This window comes from Archocentrus centrarchus, chromosome 16 (genome assembly GCF_007364275.1).
Source record: "Archocentrus centrarchus isolate MPI-CPG fArcCen1 chromosome 16, fArcCen1, whole genome shotgun sequence".
NCBI classification, from domain to species: domain Eukaryota; kingdom Metazoa; phylum Chordata; class Actinopteri; order Cichliformes; family Cichlidae; genus Archocentrus; species Archocentrus centrarchus.
Window position 1 is genome coordinate 26692969 of NC_044361.1, and position 25781 is coordinate 26718749.

At 39.7% G+C, this 25781-nt stretch overlaps 1 protein-coding gene across 2 annotated transcripts; it reads right to left on the reverse strand.

Annotated features, from left to right (window-relative positions):
* Positions 1–477: 477 nt before the first annotated feature.
* Positions 478–24021, reverse strand: ptpn6 (protein tyrosine phosphatase non-receptor type 6). 2 transcript variants are annotated; one of them, XM_030749822.1, is made up of 17 exons: positions 23742–24018; positions 18401–18598; positions 18029–18103; positions 16475–16597; positions 14846–15040; positions 11428–11611; positions 10031–10147; positions 9636–9764; positions 7941–8037; positions 7718–7797; positions 7446–7592; positions 5233–5364; positions 4971–5125; positions 3583–3650; positions 3341–3492; positions 2982–3046; positions 478–819 (listed from the first exon to the last, which is right to left on the reverse strand). In XM_030749822.1, exons 3-17 carry the CDS (start codon positions 18034–18036, stop codon positions 723–725), a joined length of 1749 nt encoding a protein of 582 aa, XP_030605682.1. In that variant the 5' UTR covers positions 18037–18103; positions 18401–18598; positions 23742–24018; the 3' UTR covers positions 478–722. The 2 variants fall into 2 exon arrangements, with proteins under 2 accessions (XP_030605682.1, XP_030605681.1); XM_030749821.1 differs by lacking the exons at positions 18029–18103; positions 18401–18598 and having other exon boundaries at positions 23742–24021.
* Positions 24022–25781: the final 1760 nt, after the last annotated feature.

Consider the following 25781-nt stretch of genomic DNA (forward strand, 5'->3'; position numbering starts at 1 on the left):
GAATAAACACTTGAGGGCAGCACGGTGGCGTGGTGGTTAGCATCACAGCTAAAATAATATCTAGAAGGTCTGGGTTTGATTATACCTTGGGCCTCTCTATGTGGAGTTTGCATGTTCTCCCCGTGTCTGTGTGGGTTTCCTCCCACTGGGTTAGGTTAATTGGTCACTCTAAATTGCCCATAAGTGTGAATGGTTGTCTGTGTCTCTGTGTTGGCCCTGTGACAGGCTGGACACCTGTACAGGGTGTACCCTGCCTCTCACCCTATGTCAGCTGGGACAGGCTTTGAACATTTAGCCACCTGTAAATTGATGGGACACAACAAATAAACATCAGCCAAATAAAAGTAAAATACTTCTCGTTACTGAATCCGGATCTGAAACCGGGTACAAGTATCCATATGCTTATAGTAAACTAAAACTGACCGCTAAACGTGATGAGACAAAAAAAAAAGTCGCTCCCATTATTGTTGTGTGTCTTATATTTTTATTCAAACAACAGGCATAAAAAAGGACACAGCACAGTAAGTGTACACACTACCTGCCTTTATTTTAAACAAACATCAGCCAAGCATTCATGTAGCATAGACGATGTCATCAGGTTATCTTGTCTTTTAAAACCTTCATTTTATTCTGTGTAAGGTTTCAACTGAAAGATTTCTTTACCAAACGAGAGCCTGTATAAATATAACATGACGTACTTTGATAAAACTTCTCAGCATCTTCTATCTTTTCTTCACTGAGCCACTCTTCTTGTCCGACTTTGACTTTTTTGCATCTTTCTTTCCTTTTGACAGATTCTCATAAACGTCCTCTTTGTTTCTGCAAAGAGCCAAAGAGAAAGCTGATTAGTGATTTCATCATACCCGCCAAGACTGATTAAACACAGATCTGTGAGAAACGCATCAGAGAGAGTGGAGGGATTAATGAAGGTCATGCCGCACGAGAACAGTATGAATAGACCAACCAGCCATGAATCCATCACTCAAAGCTGCAGGCCAACTGTTTGGCTCTCCAAGTGGGTCAAAGTTCACAGTGTTACAGTGAACTGGCCAGTGTGTGTACAGTTTTATCTTCCTAATTAGTTCATTAGAAAGCATCATACAGTCTGAGTGGCTCACAGCCTAGAGGTCACAACAACATGTTCAGGGAAATAAAAATGGCTTCATAATATCTACTGCCGTGTTTCCACCTGTCATCCAATAAAGGTCCACTTTGTATTACGTTATCATGATGGCTGAAAACTGTTTTTAACGGGATGCTTGTGCGTCAAACTGGTGAAGTGGGGGTTCAGAGAAGTGGGTATTCAGCAGGCATGGAGGTGTCTAATGAAGTAGTGCTTGGGAAATGTAGGATCCTGGATTTTTGGAGCCTCCAGGGCTGAAAACTGAAATTAATGGAGTAGTGGCAAAAAAAAATGCAGTTCCTCAAATGCCCACTTGGGGCCGGGCTTGTTTCTAAAGTGAATCATTCTCATACACTCATGTTAATACTAAATGTGAGGCTTTAGAAAAGTGCATATGTCCATCTTTTGTATACAGCCCATGTGTTTGACTAATAGCATCAGTTTGTCTGTGCTGTTTTGATTGTTAATTATTCCTTCTTATGTCTGTCTCTTGCCATAACATTATAGAACTATGAAAAAAGATTGTGCAAAGTCTTTATAGCTCCAGAAAGAGCTCTGAAAACGGATTCAGTGTTGACTGGGTCTGAACACTACAGGCCAGAAAACAAGACTACTATAACACACCCAAACAGAGATTTGAGTATTTTGGCTAATGTAGATCTAGGGTTTTGAGGAGAAAAAAAAAAATATATATATATATATATATATATATATATATATATGGTTTAAGAAAAATAAGACTCTGGTTTTGATGCACCATTTTTTTTTATCCATTTCAAATTCCCATGATGAGTTTGAATCCAAAACACAAATTAAAGAAAGAAAGACAAATGGACAGATCAGCTGATGTCGGGATAACCTGGTTTGTTAGGGACAATCAATAAAGCAGATGCCACCAGATGGATGATTTAGATTCCAGATGTAGACACTGCACAGAGTTGGGGCCCACCTGTATGTGACCAATAGGTAAAAAAAAAAAAAAAAAACGGAAAACAAATCTAAAGTCTACTTATGTCAGCTGAAAACGAAACAAATGTCCCTCTCATAATTATTTTTTTATTTTCTATTTTAATTATTAGCCTGTAGCTGCAATATTTGAGAGCATGTCACTGACACTGTGCACTCATACTCAGACCCCGTGACTTAAAGGCACCTACTGTAAAACTGAAACAGCTTTGGCTCACAGACATTTACTGCAGGTCACACAGCTTTGACTAGCTGGCCTGAACGCTATATTTTTGAGCTCTGGAAGAAGCGGCTAGGCGAATCCTGTGCTACCTACACAGAGACCTAATTCTGCTAATTCAAACTAGAACACAAACTACTCATTTATAATAAAACACTGTATAATTGATAATACTCTACATCTTATCAGAACTGTTAGCTGAGGAGGGAGTTTGAGTCAGCCCTACAGTTGCCCAACCTGTCTTTTTAATGGCAGCGCCTCCAGAAGGGGGGCAGCACGGCCACAGCTCACCTATCTCCCCATGTTTGTTTGTTTGTCTTCTTGGATGGGTGTTCTGTTAACTGTAATTTCCCCATTGTGGGATCAATAAAGTATCATCATCATCATCATCAATACTCAAAAGCTAAACTGCATCCAAAGTACAACGTCTCCGACAGCTCTCCGACTGTACAAAATGAGACTGCATTTCAGTTGTTCCTCCAGAAACTGCTGATGTGTAGCTGAAGACGGTAATTGATCATGTTTTAAAACAAAAATAGGGTTGCGGTGTGAGATTTTGAGGAACAATGAGAGTCTATTTGTGGCATTCAGTTTGCGATCACTCACACACACACACACACACACACACACACACACACACACACACACACACACACACACAAGCTCACTCACTTTGACACCACCCTGTTCGCTGGTTGATGCTTGATTTGGAGATTTCCATACTCGGTCTCGGTTTCCTGAGGAAGAGAGAGACAGAGACGTTTCACAAGCGACTGAGACAGAATTAGTCAAACACAGAGAGTGGTCATGTGGCTGGGTAAGTCTGCGTGGTCGACTGCTTTGTGTCTTTGGGTCAGCGTTCATCTTTCATGAGTGACTCTCTGACAACTTCTCATTTTTGCTGGCATTGAACAGGTCCACTGCAGAGTTTAAAAATGAAAAGACTCATTCACACCCTCTTTTCTGTGTTTCCCCATTTTAAGCTATACCTGAGCCACAAGTGATTAGATTTTTCAGAAGCTGTTGCTCACCATTGAGGCGGAGTCTTTGGCTTTGGTAATCTGTATGTACTCGGCCACAGCCAGGTAGATGAATTTGTACTGGGCCTCAGTCTGCACCATACCAGAGCGCTGCTCTCGCACCATCTGGATGTATTTTGCGATGTCAATGTCAATGTCCAGACCTGTATGGAAAATAAACCATCCATGTCAAATTGTTTGGTTTTTACTCAACAGATTTACCAAGAACTGATCTCTTTAAACTGTATTTTTACCTAGAGTGTCAATGGTCTGGATGATCATGTCAATTACCACAATCGTGCCTGTTCGACCGATTCCAGCACTGCAAAATTCACAAAGAGGCAAAGTTAGTTAATCTTTCCAATGGAGAAACTTCCCACAAAAGAGAAAACAAAGATGGCTTAATGATGCAACGTCCAGTAAGTGTTCCAGTACGCAGAGATACCAAACCAGCATGTGCAGTGGTAGGATCTCTTCTAAACATTAATACGTCAGTGCTTTCCTTCCTTTGAGAATTCAAAATGTTTGCTGTGAACATTAAACAGCACTGACCTACAGGCGACCACGCTGGAGGCTCAGTGAGGTCGTTGACATCAGCGTGCTAGCAGGCTCACATTATCAGTACTGGTATTTGGCATGTGTGATGTGTAGTTTGATTATCTTAGTGCAGCATTTATCACGTAATACCTTTCTTACATGGAACAAACCCAACGTAAGGCTAAGGCTGGTCATGAGTCAAAGAAATGCACACAATTACAGCAGTTCATCCTGAGAAGGGACTGGTTTAAGAGGACTAAAATCCATCAAAGTCCCCTGAGTAGTTACTGAGACATTTCCTTAAGAACCAGAGATGTTAACCTCTTGCTAGAAAAATTAATTGTAGTGTCCTGGTACCTTTAATGCCATTTAGAAATTAGAAAGTGGATTTTGTATGGTATGTCCCCTTTAAAGCTAAACTGATATTAAGTGGTCATTTATTTATTGACATTAATCTGAAAATATTTAAAAAATTTTCTAAAATCAATAAGTTTGTTTAGGAAATGTCAGAAAATGTGGACTTGAAGCTATAACATTAGTCATTGAGACAGGTGCTCCCGAGGCTGGGGCCGGGATTACCTGAGGGTAGTCTTTACTTATCCTAACTGTAAAATATTCTATATTTATACATTATCAGGCTAAAAACTAAGAGAAGGAAACATCATTCTGCTGTATGCAGTCTCTATTTAAAAATTCTCGCATGGGGATCATATAATCACTTAACCAACATCCACCATCTCTTTAAAAAAGCACAAGCAGCCTCAGCATCTTTTAAATCACTGGGGGAAAATTCCAGCAGGATAAACTGTCAGTAGACTTGAAGCCTTTTGTTTAGTTACTACTAATCTTAATCCAGAAAATGTGCTTTGTTTTAATCTTAAACCTCCAAGTATTATCACCGAATTAGGGATTATGAAACCCTGCGCTTTGTTAAAAAATAAATAAATAAATACATTGAACAGTGTTGCTTTGATATGTTTACAACAGCATAACAACAGCAGATGTTTTCAACATCACTTGCTTAAAGTATGAGAATTTGTAACGCTCAAGGCTCAAGCAACCATTCGCCATAAAGTGACGAGTTTGTGTTCCAGCTGTTGAGTACCTGCAGTGGACGATCATGGGACCGGCGTTAGGAAATTCAGCCTGTTTAGTGTTCACTTGAGTGAGGAAGCCGAGGACACCGCTTGCCTCCTGCGGGACACCGTGATCGGGCCAGCTGAGGTACTGGTAGTGCCATACTTTACGAGAACGTTTTGGCTGAGGAGGAGCAAAAAGAAAGAAAAAAGGTCAAAACCTGGAGAAATATTTATGTGTGCAGGGATGAAGAAATGCAGCGAGGTGAGAGTTTGGTGTGTGTAGGTCACCTGGTCCAGGGGAGCGATCTCCAGAACTCGGATTTTATAATCACCAGCTTCCCTCTCGGACTCACAGGTCACTATGTAACGCCCCGCCTCCTTCGTGCCCTGGAGCTCAGGCCAGTATGGAACACATTTATTCTGCACAAAAATGAAACTTCACCTTAAGGCTCACTTCATATACAAATAACATCTCAGTTTTTTGTTCTTTATTAAAATTATGGTTGTCTTTGTGATTATAACATTTTTTAAAATTATGTTTCAGTTTTTAAATTAAAAGCTGTGTGGACAACAATTTCAAATACTTTAGCTCTGATTATAGTTTACAGGTCTTTTCATGAAGAACAACCAAGGGCTGCTCAAAGAGGGTAGTACTAGTGTCAGATGAAGCATGGTTTAGAAGTGTTTTCACACATGAACAAAAATGGACCATGCCGGGAGAGTCGGGTCAGGGTGCTGCACGATGGTGAGTTTTCTCACATTTAACACACAACAGGAAATTGTCAGCTTCACACACACTTTTTCACTTCTAAGAATATTTTTTGGGGTTAGGGGTGTGGAGCATGCAGGAGACATAACACTCGACAACTACTCGCGCTGTGAAGTCACTCAGACGCTAGTAGGTTAAACTTCATGTCTAAAGAAGTTCAGGACAGCAGGGTGAATAGGTGTGAAAACCACTTACAAATGTTGGATATATTTTAGCTCGTCTAGCACATAACATGCAACTTATTAAGTAAGCTCATTTTCACAATAGCTAATATGCAGGAGGCCTGTGCCAGAGGATCAGGGGTTCCCAATGGATTTCACATCGAAAGCCACATACATATCACATAAAGTGGGCCAGACCAGTAAAACTATTACGTCATACTATTAGAAGCCTCTCTAAATTTTTCTCTTTTCTTTCAATGTAAACAAAAGTCTTAAAGAAATACAATTTCAGCAATAAGCATAAGTCTCAGCTTTTCTGCATTATAAAGAAATGCTACTGTAGTAAACCAAAGAGACCTGTCAGCACGGGCTCACACGTTAAGACATAAATGTGTGAACCTAAAAGTACAGAAAAGTACCGGCAGCTTATTAACTGAACTTTGTCCTGTAATTATAAAAATATAGCTATTTTTTGTTAACTCTCAGGAACTATAAAATTTTTTTTACTGTGTAAAAAGAATAAACAAATAGGGAAAAAAAGAGCTTTTTTGTTATTTTGTGTAATACTAACAATAAGAAAACACCTCAGTTTCTTTCATTTAATTGTTTTACTTAAATACTTTGGTGTATGACAGACCATGATGAAAACAAAGATGAAAGTCAAAAATTTCCACTTATTTGCAATTTTCACATTTTCCAAAGCCATCCGTGGGACTGGATTGAACTCTCTGGTGCTCCAGTTCTAGTTCCTGGGCCTCAATTTTCTGTATCATAGGCAATAAAACTCAGTACACTTCAAAATTTAAACAAATGAGATGCACTGGAGTATAATTAAACACCTTAACAACTAAAACTACACACCTGTTCAACTGCCCATTATCACAAATATCTAATCAGCCAATCACATGGCAGCACCTCAACGCATTTAGGTCAAGACGACCTACTGAAGTTTAAACTGAGCATCTTAATGGGGAAGAAAGGTGATTTAGGTGACTTTGAACATGGCATGTTTGATGGTGGAAAACGGAAAAAGGCAACAGTAACTCAAATTACAACTGAGGCATGCAGAAGAGCATCTCTGAATGCACATCAAGAACTTTGAAGCAGACGGGCTACAGCAGCAGAAGACCACACTGGGTGCCACTCCTGATTGGGAAAACATTGCCTGGTCTGAAGAGTCTCGGTTTCTGCTGCAACATTCAGATTGTGGAGTCAAAGTTTAGCATAAACATGAACACATGGATCCATCCTGCCCTGTATGAATGGGCCAGGCTCCTGGTGGTGGTGTAATGGTGTGGGGGATATTTTCATGGCACACGTTGATCCCCTTAGTTCCACTTCAGAATCATTTAAACACCACAACCGACATCTTGTTTAATTAAGGCAGCTCTAAAGGCAAAGGGGGTCCAACCCAACACTAGCAATATGTACCTAATAAAGTGGCCATCTGATAGACTGGCAACCTGTCCAGGGTGTACCCCGCCTCTTATCTTAGGACTCCAGCCCAACTGTGACCCTGAGTTGAATAAGTGGAAGAAAATGGATTGATGGATAGATGTTCTGATACTAACCCGTCCTTTCTCGACCTCTCTTGTTGTCATCACGATCACACTCGTCCTCTCCTGCCATACCATCTGCCAGAAATCATTAACTGTTGTGGCTAGACATCCCTGAGTGGCAATGTAAACTTTCTGATCTTCAGACTCCCACAGTTTGTTCTGCAGACACAGAATGATTCAATGCACACTCAACAAGACAGACTTTAAAGCAACAAATATCACACAGTTTTCTACTGTGTTTTTGTCAAACTGTTGCAATAAGCTCAGCAGCTTTAGGGTCTTACTTTCACATAGTTGGCGTTGATGTAATCTGAACCCACAACATTGGGATCACTGTCCTGCAGGATGACCCTGGTGTCATTGACTTGGGGGAGAAAATAAGTGGATGAAGTCAGTCAAGAAACGGTGGGTGAGGAAGAACATGGTGAAAGTTAGCCCTGTGTTGATTTCTTTGTGAACATTTATTTAATTCAGAAAACAATAATGAGAAAATAAAAATGCACTCACAGGGAAGAATGTTCTTGTATCTGTTTTTGCTCTTATTTTCCGGTCTTTGGCCCTCATCTCTGCTCTTTTTCACCTTAGCCTCCATCTTTTGAAGAGCCTGGCAGGAGAGAAGATGACGCTGTGATGCTTGCTGTGTCCTGTGCTGTATGCTCAATACTCTATATGCAAAGCAACATATTATCACCCTCCTAAAATAATGGCAATTTTTTAATGAAAATTTTATTTTTTGCCTAAATCATTATATTTTTCAATATTTCGTTTTTTGTACTTTCTGAAAAACCTGAAAAAAAACTTATTAGGCTTTTATTTTAGCAGGGTGACAATATGTTACCATTTTATGCTAACAGGAAATTATGACAAAAGTCGTTCTGACAGATAAACTCTGGACAGTGTCGAGAGAATCAGGTCAGCAAACTGTCTGAACACGTGCTTCCTCGCATGTAGCACGCAACAGGAGACAGCCCGCCTCAACCTTTCATTACTGTAAATAATAAGCCATTAGCTCATGTCCTAGACTGCAGCCCTGCACATCAGTCCACAGAACAGAGGGTTTGTTTATTTGCTTACTCTTGCTGAGTGACCTTTCCTACCTAAAAAACACAAATAAATCTATGTATGCTGACCTTTACGCACCACCAATCACAGACTGATATACGAATGTCTTTTTCCTTGCAAGGATAGAACACTATTACTTGCAGTGGGATTACAATTCTGTCTCATTTGAGGCACTACTTTTTTTTTTTACTTTATTTTTCAAATCTATGTGTCAGTCATGTGTATGCATACTTTGTCACTGGTCTCCCTTTGTTACATTGTCTTAGTCATTAAAAGAATGTCAGAAATACTCCATATCCAGGTCAACACACACAGATTTTCTACCAAAGACTGTTTAATTTCCAAACAATCAAATCGTATTGCTGATATGCGCCTCTGCAGGGTCTAGAGCAGTGATGTCCAGTGTGTTTGCTGCAGAGACCTGATAGGCCGTGCAGGAACTGCTGGTGGGCCATGCAAGGTCATTTACAACACTTTTTTTTTTTAAATTCAGCCAACTGATACTCTTGATTTTTATAAGAGTTTAAAATTTTAAATATACATTTTAAAAGACGCATCTTTTAATATTTGATCCAACTTAATCCTGCTGGATAAAATGCACTTCTATAGACTGGATGAAATGATAATCCTTTGGTTTAATGTTATAGACTGGCAGTCAATTTTTTGTTGCTTGTCAATTTTCTTAATTTCAAAATCTATCACAGGTTTTGAAAAATTTTTTTTTAAAGATCTACATTTTGGGTTTTAAGATTTCAAGGTGTAAAATTAGGCTCTGGTACATTTTTATCCATTTTATGGGTTAAATGAAAGCTATCAAAATGTTACATTTCAACACATGATTTTCTCTCCTTTTACTCAAAAATCAGGAGTTTGCTTTAATATGCATACTGAGTGTATTTAGGTAAATTTTATGTAGTTATTCTTTGACACTACTGTTTCATTTTGCATTGCAGCACATTTAGTGTGTTCCCCCACCACAAGATGGTAGCATACCACCTCTACAGTAATTCATACTCCACATTAAGGAAGTGAAAAACCAAAGGCTGATGGAAATTTCTGTTAGTTTATAAAATGCTGACGTGTCATTTATTTTATTCTGAATCTCTGTGTAAAACAGATGTATTTTGGCTTAAGTCTCACATCAAATTCCTCCCAGAAGCCCGCCTTGCTCTTCTCTCCCTCGCCGTCCTGCTGCTGCTGTGCGGTCTGGTCCAACTGTTTCACCCTGCTGTCAATGTCTGCTGCATTCACCCTGGTGGAGTAATATGGCTGCGAGTGGGAAGGAAAATTTTTAAATAGAGATCAAAGAAAAAGACAAGCCAGTGTGTTGCACAACGTCATTATTAAGACAAGCGCAAACAAGTGAGTAATGTTTCCTTTCTGTGGGCTGTGGTGCTCATCTTTAAAGAGAATTCACAATGAAGAGCTCTTGCCCTCGTGTTATAAAATTCAGAGGTGGGTTGATGTTAAATTTACTTCATCCTTTCATGGTTTATGTCTTATTAATATCATTTGTGTATGAAAGCTCAGTTCACCTGTTTGAGGTGCACCCAGTTTCCAGAGATCTCCTCAATGCCTTTACGCTTGTAGTGCTCCACCAAGTCTGTCAGCGTGTCAAACATCTCTGAGCCTCCAATGGTATACCTGTCACTCTGGACACACACACATAAGTTTATACATATACATAAGTTTTAAAGATGGTCGAGTGAAGTGCCAAAATTAAAAACAAAGTAAAATTAGAGTTCAGCCAGATAGCTCATGCTTAAAATGTTTCTTTCCTACAGGAGCAGAATATAGATATATATAGAATATAAATTTCAAATATGATACACACAGAAATTGGGGAGTGGTGAGTAAATATTGCCCCGGAGCCCACAGGTGGATGGTGGGGCGGTGACGTGAGACAGCAACGGCACAGACACATCAAAGGGAGATGTGGGAAATTCTGCAGAAATTCTGTGCCAAACTGAGACGGTCTGTATGTATGAGACGGTCTGTATCCACACTCCACAGAGTGTGGAGTGGGTGTGTATGAAGCAGCTGTGAATCTAACACGCAGGATTCACTTTTAATAAAAAGGTCATAAGAATGGTTCGGAATTAGAAAAGGTATAAAACAGCTGTCGGAGAGCATCCCTCCGTGACATGCGCAAGCAAATTATATTCAAAGTATGTGCACAAACGGCTTTAAGACTGTCCGAAATTCTCCATTTTTACAGTGGCCACAAAACTGATTTCCTCAGCGTGAAAGACAAGAATGCATGACAGTGTGGAACTGTCTGCAGTAACTGACGATTAGAGCAGAGTGTGGCCAGCAGACTCACCCCATCTCTGCCACATGCTCACTGTATGAAAAGCCCCTTTGCAACCCCTCGACTAATCGCACATTAATCTAGTTCACCCCGGCAGTGCACAAAACAGGTTACTCATTTAAACGAGGGCTGAACAGTATTTTCTGCGAGGTCCACCGTGACTAAAATAACATGCAAAGGCCCTGATGGTGAGTGATGGCGGAATGACACAATCTATGGAAATAAGTCGGTCGTGTGGCCTGTTTCCGTGAATATCATCAGCAGCTGTTTACTGTGGGTGTGTAAACACAGAATAACATCAGGTTTTTTTTTTTTTATGTGTGTGTGTGTGTGTTTTATAATTCTTTTTCTACTAAAACATGACGTAGCTTTTTTTAAATCCAACAACAGCAAGTAAAAAAAAGTCTTTTATTACATAAGAAGGGGAAATGAGACCTAAAACCTATTTTCAACGTGTGCTGCACAGCTATGGGAATGCCCCTCAGTATTTTTTAATGTGATGGGAGGCAGTTTCAAGATCTCTTAGTTCTGTATGTTCACGACGTGACACTGATTTTAAAAAAAAAACAACCATTAGTTTCGTGCATTGATGGTCACCTCTGAAACAAGTACGGCACCCACCTGGCACATTATCTTGATGTGTGAGACCCTCTTTCCTCCATTTTTGCTCATCTCATCCGTCAGAACGGAGAGGACAAAGTCTCCAGGTTTGGACAGCGACTCTCTGACCAGGAAGGTCCCCGGCTCATCTTTTGCACAGAGCAGCTTCTCTGCGTTTGGCCCTGACAGATGACCGTGGTACCACCTGAGACACAAACACACACATGGGTCACTATGTGCACACAGTTTTAAGGATAGAGCAAAATGGGGTTTGTTTCCGGTACTGGTTTAATATTGAAGTAGCACATTCTGGCTCCTGCTGATTTTTTTGGGCTTGTGGCTTCTGCAATATAACTTTGACTTTTTGCACAGAAACACACAAACACAAACAAAACAATTCTTTTTTTTGCCTTTCTGAGTGTGAGCTAAGAATCAGTAGCGCTATGAGTGCTACATTAAAGGCACCCATTAGTCTATTCAAGGCTGAGTGGTTGTCAGAAACACACTGATGTGGTTCACTGGGCTGTTATGCATACCGTACAGTAAAATAGAAATAGAAAGCCACCATAGAATTGGGAGAAAACAGCAAGAGAAAAAAAATAGTTGCTGCTGTTACAGAGCAGGGTAAATTTATTTTTGTGTCTACCACTTATTTTATCTTTGCATTTGTGTGTGTTTCTGTGTGTGTATGTGTGAGAATGCATGCTCAGTCAGGCTGTGCTGTGACTTAATTTTAGGCACAGTTCTCGATTTCTTCTTCTAAACTTCCTGCATTGTGGTCGGAAAATTTCTGATGACAGATTTCGTGGCTGAAGAGAACAAAGTATTTATAGACTACTCCCCATCTATCAGCCACAGATAACCCCTCCCTGCACCAAGAAACACTATGTTTGTCATCTTATAATAATTTAATTATTTATTTATTTGTCAAATCATGGTGCATGCTTTTACCAAAAAAAGAAGAAAGAAATAAGACTGCGCCTGGTGATTTTTATTTATTGCATACTGCAAGAAAAACGGCACAAAAAGAGATCGTTTTGGATTCGTATTATCGAAGCTGTGCAATGGAAAACTGCGCAGTGTGCAAACAATTATTTCTGCACAGTTTAAACATGCATATGAGGTTAGAACGCCATTATCCGCCTTTAAGAAGCGTAAATAGGAACTTGTATATTAAGGGGACTGCATCACGAGGCAACCTGGTGAGGTATGTGTAACTGTGCTCTGCTGAGAGAAGAGAGAGTTCGTGTTAGATGAGGAAGATAGCGAGTGAGTGAGCAAGAACATGATGGAGTGTGCAATAGAGGAAGGCAAAGTAGGGTCTGGCCATTGCTTTCAAAAGTGTCAAAACTTAAAGTTTCCAACCGCAGCAACAAAAGGGAAGTTAGACAACTGACAGAGAGAGAACGACGGGGGGGGTAGAGCATCCACTTTGGGTGAACCACACTGTAATACACAAATACACACACGATAGAAAGTAGTGTCCTCCTTGAGTCATAAAAGCAGTCGAACTGTATAACTTTATCACTACAAGTTGGACATTAACCCACTTTAAGCAGCCTACAGTCGCACAATGTTTCCAGCTGGGAGGAAAATGCCATCAATTAGCACCCACCTCCAAAAGCAACGTCACAGAATAGCACAGCATGTGTGGGCAGACAAGCATAAAAAAAATAAAAAAATTTTTAAAAATTAAAAAAAGACATGAATATCGACTTCTATTTCTGATGTTGTTTTTGTCAAACAATATACAGACCGAGATTTTTATCTGCCTCACAGCAGCGTGGAGCATTCTTTGATGAGTACGCAGTCACAAAAATCTGACTATATTTAGCAGAGACGTCAAACATCAGCAAGACTCAAATAATGGAATCGAGTCTTTAAGGAAGCAATGTGAGATCTGCAATATGCTGCGCTGCATGGCAAAATCCTGCATTTGAAATCGTGTTTTAGGTCAAATTTATAAGCAGTCTTTTTGGTGAAGAATTTCTGCTGTTACACTGAGTGACTGACTACCAAGACATCCAAAACTGAAGCGTTAAAAGCCATGTTTAGGGAGTTTTGATTACTGTAGAGCTCTTATTTATGCAACTTATGGTAATAAGATTCTCTAAAATACTTCATATCTATATCCTTTATGAGTTCATCTCGTCTTGAATAAAGAAAAATCTTTACCTACAAAAACTGTTGTAAATTATCCATTAATATTTCCCTGAAAAATGGCAGTTGTGGACGATGATGAGTGTGGAAATTTTTTTTAAAAAGCGAGGCAAGTTCTTTATTTCACTTTCATTCACTTTAAACACTCCTTTCTGGGAACAAGGACAAAAATACTGCAAGCACTGCTGCATAACGTGCTGCCAGAATCTCTTGGACATATCTGGGTTCAAAGGTTAAACATAACTCTCCACTATCAGAAGAATCAAAGTCTGATATATTCACATATACACACAGATTTAAATTCAACTCAGAGATTGCTTGGGGGGGGGGGGTTGTTTCTTTTTTTGCATCTCTGATTGAAATTACAAGTAGTTTTCAGGGTTATTCTTGTTGACTTTTTTATTAAAAGGAAAAAAAGGAAACCTGTGTTAAACGGCCTCAACACCACCTTTTCTCACCGTCGCCACACCTTAACGTTTGACTGTCGCCGTGCAGAATGATGCATGTCCAGAGTTGGCTTAAAAATATGTTTTCAATTACTTCTGCAGAAAGTAAAAGTTCAAGAGAGGATTTACGAGATGATCTTTTGGAGTCAATCATGAGTTAATATTCCGCTTAAAAGACTGTGATGCAGCAGTTAAACCAAAGCACACAGAATATTTGACTGATGATATACATCAGATTTATGAATGGGGGGGGGGGAGAAGGAGGTTTGAATCCTTTTTGTGGGGAAAAAAATATATCAGGCTGTTTCCAGGGAGCTGCATTTTTTTTTCAATGTATATCTTAAAACATGCCTGTGGGAGTCCCCCCCACAGAAACATCTGAATTACAAATAACATTTCCACTCGGAAAAGAATACATGCTGATCATATATAATCCACAAGCTGCAGCAAGGGAGGCTGGTGTAGGAATAAAGTCTCACCAGCTCAGCAGCGTGGGGACTTGTTTTCATTGACTCATACGGTGACAAAAAAAAGTTGCTATTACACATAAATTATTTAGCATTGGCTTCAGATCAAAAGTAATTCCCCCAGAGGAAAAGATTAAAGACGCAAGAAATTTTAAACCAACAAATGATACTTACTATCCTGACTACAGAGGAAATACACCTGGTCACAGTTGACTGTATTTGTCTCAACCGCCTAACCAAACCCCCCTTGCACTTAACCTGAGAGTGTAGGTGGAGGGAGCACAGAGAGGCCGGTGACTGTGGGCCACATTAACCCCCTGGGGCTTGAATAGTGAACACAGAGATGATTCGTGAGAGTGGACAAACCTCTCTGTGGTGGGGTCAGAGCAGTTGAGGGGATATTTGAGCTCGATAACGGTGCCATCCTTGTCCTGCAGGATGCCGTTCTCCGCCGTGTAGTAATCCACCAGCTCTGACAGCGTGGCAAACTTCTCACCGCCATACAAGTCATAGAAGTCTCCTGTATTTTGGATGCGGATGTGGGTCACCAGCTCACCCACCCTGAGAAGATAAGGCCACACCAACTAACCGTCAAAGTGTTTTCCTGACATAAAACATCCTTTTGACAGTGGTAATAAAAATGTAACTGCACAACAACATCTTATTTACTTGGTATAAGAAGAAAAAAGATTGAGAGCACTCTGCCGCAAATTATTCAACCACATTCTTACACATTCTGCAGACAACGCTGCTTTTATAGTACCTATGTTTGTCTGTGTATGTGAACGCTCAGTGCCTGTACTTTGTGTTCTCTATGGTGCAAAGACTTCTTTGGTTGCCTGAGTAATAAGAGATTTCTAGATCTGATGTTTCCTGTCATCACTTAGGACCGGGAATCCATGTTGCCATTGTCTTTTTCTTTTTATACGCAGCATTTTAAGACACTGACTTCAAGAAATATCTTTTAACAATGACTGAAATATATTTAGTCTTAGAAGAGTCATAATTTTTAGCTGTCATCTTGACTTTGGAGCGAGTGGATGTTGCAGGAATGTATCGTGTTTATTCAGTTTAAAAGTTCCAGTTCACGAGATGCGTCTCTACGATGGAAAAGCCAACCTGTGTGAGTGACTTTAAAAAGCCCTGGTTAATAAACGTCTTGCACAGAAGCTCTTTGACTCTGTGAATGAGACGAGCCGTGGAGCAGACCACCAACCCCGTAGCCCAAAAAAATGACGAACGCCCCAAAAAGTGTTTTTTAAAGGAGGAAGAAGTTGAAGTATGAAAAGCTATTAACTTATGCCAACATTTACCTCTTATATGACAAATTTTACCCCTGTGATCATCAGTTAACAAAAGTTTTACCTCATTTCAACTTTAAGAATTATGAAATTGCCCTACATGGTGGCTCTGCTTATAGGAAATGACTACTGATACACTACAGTGGCATCTAAAGAAATATAACTCAATTATCCCTGTAGTATTCTGATGCCTCCGAGAAACATATGTGTAAATGTAGCACATTTTAATCTATTTCACAATCACATACCGAACAAAGGTTTCTTGATGACTTCTTAGAATTTTAGATATCACATCTATCAGTGTCTAAATCACGTTCATTAGTAGATCTGTTTATAAAGATTTTTATTTGTTGACATTGTGAATAGCAACCTTATGGTATTTATCTGTACTGTTTTGTCCAGGAATAACACTTTTACAATTCAAAGTCTGACTTTTTGATGATCACAAAGCGAGGCGGATAACTCGATTTACATGTATAGTACATGAAGTTAAAAAGAGAGAGAGACTGAAAATCATACAAATTTAGGAATTTACTCAAGAAGCTGTGAATGCAGGAATCCCATTTTTGCGACTGGGTTTTGTTGAGCTGAATCTTGTGCATTATGCGGCAGTTTCTCAGGTTCAGCAGCAAAGTGAGATCACGAGATCATGAAGTAAAAGACAGATTTTGGGTGCTTTTGCAGACATCATTACCTGACGGACAGGGAGAAATCTCCAACATTTTTCTTGCTGGGCCGAGCCAAAAAGCTGCCATGAATGCCTCGAGTCTTGAGTATATCCTCGGCCTGCAGGCCTGTGATGTCTCTGTGGAACCATCTGCATCAACATACATACAGTGTGTGAACAATAAAAATACCTTCAGTGTGTAGCCAGCACACGCAAGGTTAGTATCAGATACATATTAATACGCAAGCCTCGAAACGGCGTTACAGCCACGTGTGCCCTGTAATGGTGCACATTCGGCTAAGGAGTGTAAAGTTCAGTCATCAGACAAATAAAAATAGCTGCAAATTCTCACAGAAACTTGTTTCTGAAAGTTTCTTTATGCAGTAGAAAAACCAGGCTCCCGATGAGGCCGGTCTATAATTTGACTGCCAAAAAAAAAAATGCCTCTTATATAATCAGAACAATTAATCAGTGCATGTATTACAATAAATGTGACATTTTTATTTCCTGTTTGCTTTTATGAAACCTTTCGAATACCAGTTTTAGCATGTGTCTGGTTTCTGGTAAATTGCTGCAAAAATTTGTCACTATTTTTAGATAAAAGCTGTGATATCTGAGTAATCAGATATCACAGTTAATGGGTTAATGAACATCATCAGCAATACAAAAACAGTCCATTCTAATCAGACTTCAGTCTGGATCAGAAAGAGCAAAATTACCTTTGCTGCTCATTCTCTGTATTATTATTAAGACATTTCAGAACATAGTACAACAGCAGCACAAATACCCCTATTATACTGCACATTTGCTTAACTATAACCCACAAATCCACAAACGCTCTGGACTGAAATCCTGTTTGTCATTCGTTCGCTTTCAAGGTGTGACACATGTTGGCTAACGGGCTGCGGCTAACCTAAAAATCCAAAAGAGCTATTTTTAACGTTGCTTTTTGAATGACATTTTAGGCACATTTAGTTTAAAAAGCGTAAAGTTTTTTTTTTTTTTTTAACAATAAAGAGATTTTCTTTGTCTCACCAGCTCACTGCAACAGCACTGCGCATACGGGCCGTATAAATGTTAAAGAATTAAACTTTATTAATTTTGGATTCGTTTTGGTGAATAAGGTAAGCTAGAGTTATAATACAGCATTATTCAAAAGGGAAGAGTGTACTTGAGGTTCACATGACTTATAAACTACTGAATTTTCCATTTTAACCAAGGACACCTTTGACTTTGGGATGGCAAAGGTGAGAACATCTGTAATACTGTCACCAAAAGACACTAATGGCAACTCATGCAAAGGGAACCTGGCACAGAACCGCTGAAGACGGCAAATGTTGAGGATAAACAGGTGTTTTACTCAAGCCCTGAACTTAAACATCATCTATGACACATTTTGTTAGAGCGAACAGATGAGACACAGCAAACCACATGACAGAGGAACAGAGCAGGACGAGTCGGCAGCTGGGGAAAGACAGAGGAGGAAGAATAGAAAGAGAGAAGTTGTCTTCACAAAACACGAAGAACACAACCAGAGCTGCCTAACGAAGTACTTTAGTGTCCAGCGGGGGACTGACTCACCGAACCATGATGTCTCGTCAGTGCTTCTGGGACCACAGAGAAGAAGAGCGACTGGTAAGGAGGAGCCCCTTGTACCTGTGCCACATGCGTAAACTCAGAAGTATAAGTTTCTCTTCTTTTAAACCACTAAAACAAAAAACTGCCTTCCTCACTACTTCCTCGATTCACAGTCGCTCTCGTGCGTTTACTCTTTTGCATACTTGCGCTACTTGTGACACTGACATTTACCATACCTACCTCTGTACAATGTCACACTCACAAAAACAACCATCAATCCTTGCCATTTTCCTCCATCTACTCTTCCATCCACCCATTCCTCTTCCTAACCCCCTACCCCTCTCCATCCCAGTAGGAAAACAGGTAAACACTTACTCTTCTCAGCTGCCTCGGCAAACAACTGACACCCAACAAGACGCACAGACTGTATACGTCTGCCTCTGCTCTTCTCTGTCGATCTCTCTCTCGCTCGCTCTCCTCTTCCTTCCTTTTTACGTCTCCTTTCACAAAATAGTGAAAGCAAGACAGGAACCAAAATAGCTGACAGGCCGGAATTCCTCCACCAGATAGAGACTTTTTTAGATGGCAACCACAACAACAAAAGAAAAAAAAAACTGTCACATTTAACAGCAGTGTAGTTTTAAGCTATGAACATGTGCCCTCTGACGCTCCATCGCTTGGTTTTCTGTGCAGACCTCGACAAAAACAGAGGAGCAGAGGAGATTCAAACCGTTCCATCCAGTGGCGAATCACAAGCAAAAGCCACGCACCGGTAAATCCAGCTCACTTACAGGAATAAATCATCCACCAAATAGGCAGTCTGAGCTTCTCATGCCAGCGTGAACAAGCCCCCACTTTGTCTCTCACTAAGCATTTGCAAAGCTTTTCCCCTCTGCCTGCGCACCTGTCTGCAACCACTGTTGTCTGTTTGTTCTTAACTTCCAGGTGTGTGTATAACACACAAAGGTCAGAGTCATAGATCGCTTCCTCATTCACGGTTCAACCTTCCCCCCTCTGTGTGTGTGTGTGTGTGTGTGTGTGTGTGTGTGTGTGTATATGTGTATATGCGTGTGTGTGTGTATTTATGTGTGTGTGTGTGTAGTGCTTTCACCTGCAACTGTGAATGCCTTTCATTATCAGACTACAGAGGCAGCGGCAAAAAAAAATGAAGCTGACAACTGGCATGAAGTAAATAATTTGATGCCACGTGTTTAACTTTGCTCCATAATTTATTCAAAGAGAGACCAGGTTTCTCATAATGTCACATGAATCCGCACACATACGTGTGCAGCATAACCAATGTTTGGCTGCTCTGCAAACACATTAAAACTAACACTTTACTTTTATTTGAAAGAAACACGGATAATCTGAATCTAACTTGCAAATCACATTTACCTACAAGAGGCTTCAGAGGGCACATTTGAATTCATGCAAAGTATGTTAATCCTTTTGCCCAAACACATACACACGTGCCAAGTGTGTGAAATTATTGCTCATAGTTTTAGTGTAAGATCTTTGCAGAAAATAACGCTGTAACGCTGACAGTGATGCTGTGTTTGAACTGGGTGGGGGGGGGGGGGGGGGTGTTAAGACAAAGTGGAAGAAACTACAATATATAGTTCACTGTAGCCCCACCTCAACCCCCTACACACACACACACACACACACACACACACACACACACACACAGACATGCATACACAGCCCTGCAGGTGCTGTTGGTCGTGGTTAGGGTTTAATCCCGGGATCCGGGATTCCCGGGAAATGCGATCAGAACCATTTCCCGTTTCCCGGGAAACGTTAGACGGGAAACCGGGAAAAAAGTCGCGCGCGTCGATTTGACTTTCAGAAAGAAAAGAAAGCTTCAGAATGTTAAATTTAAGGAAATATTGAGAGAAGGGTTTGTTTAATGCGAAAAGCATTACTCTTCATTTCAGGCACATTCAGCCTCCGTTTAAGGCTTCAGCCTTCATCTCAAGCGTTTTAATAGAGGTATTACACAGTTGTACTTTTTTCCTCTTTAATTTGTTGAAATCGTAGGCAATGTGTTTACCCTAAGGTATTTTGTATTATATAATTTTATATTATTATATATTGTTATATTGCATTATATAGCCTATAAAATATGCCTGCCCTGAACAATAAAGAAATATCTGTTTAACTTCGAGTGTTTCTTTTCCTCGTTTGCAGCCGCTTACTAACAATCATGAATTAGGATACGGGCCTAATGTGTGAAGAAATTATCATGAAATAGATTGATTTAACATATTTCGCTTTTAAAATGGAGTTGAGTAAAATGTATATTTTTTAGGCTATAAGGATTGGCCAGTTTTTCAAAAGACGATTCACAGCGAACCTACTTTAACCCTCAGACACGGTGTTATAAATTTGCTGTTGCCAGAATGGCAATGACCAAGTCGTAGTGCATTACTCAAGGCCCTGTGTTATGCCATATTATAGTGCAGTACGGTAGTTAACTTTTCAATGACTATTACAGCGTTCCACTGGTGGAGATATAGTGCAACAGATGTCGCCACGACAGCGTGGCTGAGCCTTTATCAATGCTGTGGAGATGAACCGTATTGTTTTGCACCAGCAGTTGTAAAATATCTTGGTATAATTCCATGTACAATGGAGGAATATTCGAATTATATTTGTTAAGGGAGTGTTGAGGAACGATACAACACCGCATAGCTCGAGCACTCGAATGTCGAGATGTAGGTTTTATTGCGTTAATCAAGCCGACGTTGCCCCCTACTGGGCATAACAGGACATAGCTGGAAAGCTACCGCTACAATATCACAATAGGTTAAGGCCGACACAGGCTACAGAAGGCCTAATTAAAATAAAAAAATAAATAAACTTTTTCCCGGGATTCCCGGGAAATGGCTCGTCATTTCCCGGGATTTGATTCATGTCATTTTCGGGAAAAATATTAAACCCTAGTCGTGGTTAACGCAAGCAATTGCAGTTTGCATTATTCTGCGCGGAGGTTCTCGTGTTTAACAGTTGAAGCTGGTTTCCCCATCTATCACGACACAGCCTCAGTTCTCAGGCTGAGGGACACACGCAGAAATGTGCAAACACGCTTTTTCTTTGTACTGCTTCAGAGTGACAACAAGGATGTTTCCCAGATTTGGTCAGTCTGCTGAGTGTTGCAATGCATCAGTGTGTTGCAATGCATCAAACTGTTTCTGTTTAGAGGAATTTACAGCACACACACTTCTGCTCCGCTCATTAAAGGCCTGAACCGCTGAACGATTACTGATTGTTGACAAAAAATAGTTCTTTCCTGCTTCGTAAAAGTGAAGATTTGATCCTCTCCATTTTTGTATGTTTCATGTTGAATAACCTTGCTTTGATTAGGTAACTGTCAGGCAGCATTTAGGTTGCATTTCCCACCAAATGTTGCTTTGAGCTTATATTTTTGGCCTGTTTGGGAATGACGTGGCACACTGTACATAGTAAAATAATCAGAGATATTTTCATATGCCTTACCGTTAACTATCCATTATTTTTGTTCAATATTTAAATGATACTCCTCACTAGGATTGGGTTGTGTCCCCTTTTGCCTTCAGAATTACCTTAATTCTTCATGGCAGAGATTCAACAAGGTGCTGGAAAAATAATTATTGTGATGTCTATACGCTACAACATAAAGTGCCTTGAGGCTTGCTGTGATTTGGCGTTATATAAATAAAGCTGGGTTGAATTTTGGTTCATATTGACATGATGACATCACAAAGCTGCAGAAGATTTGTTGGCTGCACATCCATGATGTGAATTTCCCATTCCACCACATTCCAAAGGTGCTCTGTTGGATTGAGATCTGGTGACTGTGGGGGGACATTTGAGTGCAGTGAACTCAGCGTCTTGTTCAAGAAACCAGTTTGAGATGATTTCAGCTTTGTGACATGGTGCGTCATCCTGCTGGAAGCAGCCATCAGTAGATGGTACACAGGGTACATCGTGGTTATAAAGGGATGGACATGGTCAGCAACAATACTCGGGTAGGCTGTGGTGTTCAACTCATTTGGTACTAAGGGCCTCAAAGCATGCCAAGAAAATATCTCCCACACCATCACACCAGCAGCCTGAAACATTGATACAAATCAGGATGGTTCCATGCCTTCATGCTGTTTATGCCAAATTCTGAATGTTGCAGCAGAAATCGAGACTCATCAGACCAGAAAACTCGTTTCTGTTCTTAGCTGACAGGAGTGGCACCCAGTGGTCTTCTGCTGCTGTAGCTCATCTGCCTCAAGGTTCAACATATTGTTGATTCAGAGGTGCTCTTCTGCATGCCTTGGTCATAATGAGTGATTATTTGTGTTATCAAATAACCACTTTTAATCAGCACAAAACAGTGCGGCCATTCTCCCCTGCCTAATGCACCGAGCGGCTACTATGTGACTGTCTGCATTAACAATCAGTTAGACAGGTGTACCTAATATATTGTCCAGTGATTGTACTGTAGGTGATGGACTAAAATCTGCACATTAGTACATGAACTACATTTTCTTCAGCCAAGCGAGTGAAAAGGTGAAGTCCAAAAGTTTGAGTCTAATTATAGAGCTACCTCACACCATTTAAATCTTGTAATTACAATCCAAGATCCAGTAAATACCTCCTGAGATATTTCTCATCTACTCACTAACCTTTGTAGATCTGGTTTCAGGTACTAAGCACCCCTCAAATGGAAGGAAATCCAAGCTGTCCTCAAACTACAGACTTTTACTCCTGTTGGGGATCTTAGAGTTTTATCTGACTTTTTTGGGGGTTTTTTCAGATTTCTTTGAGTTTTTTGTTCCCTCTGCTCATAGTTTCCTGTTGTCACATCTCCCCTGTAAGGGAGTTTTTTGTTTTTTTTTTAATTTTATTATTGTTGTTATTGCTGATGTTTGTTTTACCTCAATGAGGCTTCCTGATTAAATAAATGTTTATAACACGTATAAGAAAACTGCACTATAAACCACAATGTTTGCATAAGATTTTTACACCCACACTATGTCAGCTGGGGGTCATAAACAAAAGAATGGTGTCATTTATAACTCCAGTCATATATTCAAATGCTCAACTGTGATATTTTTAATCATAAAAATGTCTCTTGTCTTGAATTTGTCTACTTTTCAGATAGTTTTTCATAGTTTTTGACAGGCTCATTAGTGTGGCAAGGATAATAGAGTCATTTATGACCACAAGAATATGATTTGTTTTTACATTATAATATGACTTTATCATCGTTTTCTGCTTCTACTCACCACATTTTACTGTTTTGCAGTGAACTAGTACTGACAGATCTAGAGTAGCAACATTTAGCTGCAGAAGCCTTAAAGCAAATACGTAAATATAAAAATATGTGACGATGAAAACAGCTCAATTTTGCATACAAATGTTGGAAAACTATAATTAATTGCTTTAGAACAGTTCAAAATATAGGTATGACAAACAAAAATGGAGACAAAACGCATTCTTACATTAAATATAACGACAACATTCAGCTGTCTTTAGCTGTTAACATTACTTCGTCGCTTGAAGGTTAAACATAGCCTCCAAAGATTTAGAAATTAATAGAGGAAACACAAAAAGTAAAGTAGCAACAAAAGAGAGAGACAAAAATAAAGCTCAATGACAAAAAGACAAGATGTAAGTAAGAATAAGAGTAAGAAAAACAATGAAACAACAATGATTTATCACATATATACAAGAAACTTACCCACAAGACATTATATGGACTCCTGTCTACACTCAGTCGGGATTAGCCTGGACTGGGAAATGATAGCTGGTTGAATCCAGATGATCAGTATTTCCCCCGCCTCGGATCACAATAAAACTCACAGAGAGACTCAGGTTACACCAACAACAGCTCATGTATTTCTGAGCACAAGTTAGCTCCCTTTTTTCCCTTACGCCCAGCCTGATTCACATTTAGCTTCTCTCTCACTCTCTTTCATGAGAAGATATCAGGCATCATTACCAGCGCAGTAAACCCTCCCGCCCTGTAATTTACTCCAATTTTCTTAATTAGGATACTATCGGGAGAAAATGTGTCTGTTCCTGTCCCCCTTCCTCCTTTCTTTGCTCTTCCTCTAGCAAACTCTTCCATAAACAAATGCTCTCGGGTTTTTCCACCTCGCTGCATTTGCTTCCATGTAAATTTCACCTTGCCTTTCCAGGTTTGCATGCAAAGTATGCAATGCTTTGTGTGAGGGCACAGTTATCAAACCGTTCCTTTTCTTTTTTTTTTTTTTAATGCATAAAGGTGGCAAATTAAAGGAAAAATCACATTAGTGCAACAATTTTTAAAACACAGCTTTGCATGTATAAAAAAAATGAGTTAAATAGTCAACTATGAGCCACTTCATGTCAGTGCAGCTGAACGTCTGTTGTAGGCCTACAGCATTTTCCACTATCTTTAAAAGGATTGTCCCAGTCCAGGTGAACTGAACACCTGGATGTTTTTCTTTGTCACCTAACCCGACTTAGAAAAAAGACTGGGGGTGTGCTAAGGGCTCTGCAAAGATTGCAGATGTTTAAAATCATCTTAATTAGCATTAAACATAAAGTAGAGCTGATCAGCGGTTTTGTATATTTGCAAAAAAACCGGAAAACATTAGCTGGCGTACTGGCCATGAAAAGTGATGAAAAAGAAACTCAAATGTATTTCTTCATGATAACCCATCCTGTAATTTTAGAATAAAAGTAGAACAATGTCTGGCCAGTTATTTATTTTTATTATTTTTTATTTTCTACCTTTTAACTTTCATTTCAGTGGTAACCTGAACTTAAAAGTCACCTACCTGAAATGATTTGCTGATTTTGCCTCCACAAGAAAAATATGGAAGCAGACAAAGTATCTTTAAGTGGGATGCTGCCAGATTAATGTAACGTTATTTTATTTATTTCACTGAGGTATTCGTTTTATATTTTGTTGTCAGTTAAAGACTTTTTTATCTGTCTAGCTGAGATTTTATTTGAAAGATGTATGCTTACATTTTCTATGACTGCTCAAAAAAATTAAGGGAACACTCCATCATTCCAGTATAACAAAGCATCAGTTAAACCTCAGGGGAATCAATCTTTCCAGTTAGGAAGCACAGCCACCATTGTGATCATTTTCACCTGCTTTGTTGCAAATGAAAGTGACAACAGCTGCAGAGGTGGGGAACCAACAATGAGACAACAAATCCTGGATAGCAAACCCTGGAGGAGCTGGACTATCTGTGCAACCTCAATGGGCTGCAGATGGCATCTCACACCTGACAAGGTCACTGAAAAACAGCAAGACTGGATAAAATCCAGTCCAGAGGGTTAAGGAGAGAGCAGTGGTCTGTGGTCGCCACTTGCAAAATCAGTCCATTTTTTGTCTCCTGTTTGCTTGTAAAAACAAGTTCAGGTAAGACACTATCAAGGAGCCACAGATTTGTATGTAAAACATTCATATACACACCAGGTTTGTGTTTACACACTGCTTGCTAAGCTTCTGCAGTTATTTTTGAAGCATTATCTAAATTAACGTTAATATTGATGGTCACCAGGACATAAACCATGCAGATACACTCACTGGCCACTTTGCTAAGTATAACTTTATTGATCCCAGAGGGAAATTGATATGTCTGACATAGCTCACCTGTTATTAGTATGAGAATTGAAAAAGCCTTATGACTGTGGGTACAAATTATTTCCCGGAGTCTTCCAGTAGCCTACTGATGTTTTTATGTTCCATAAAGATGTTATAAAGTGGGTGATCGGATTT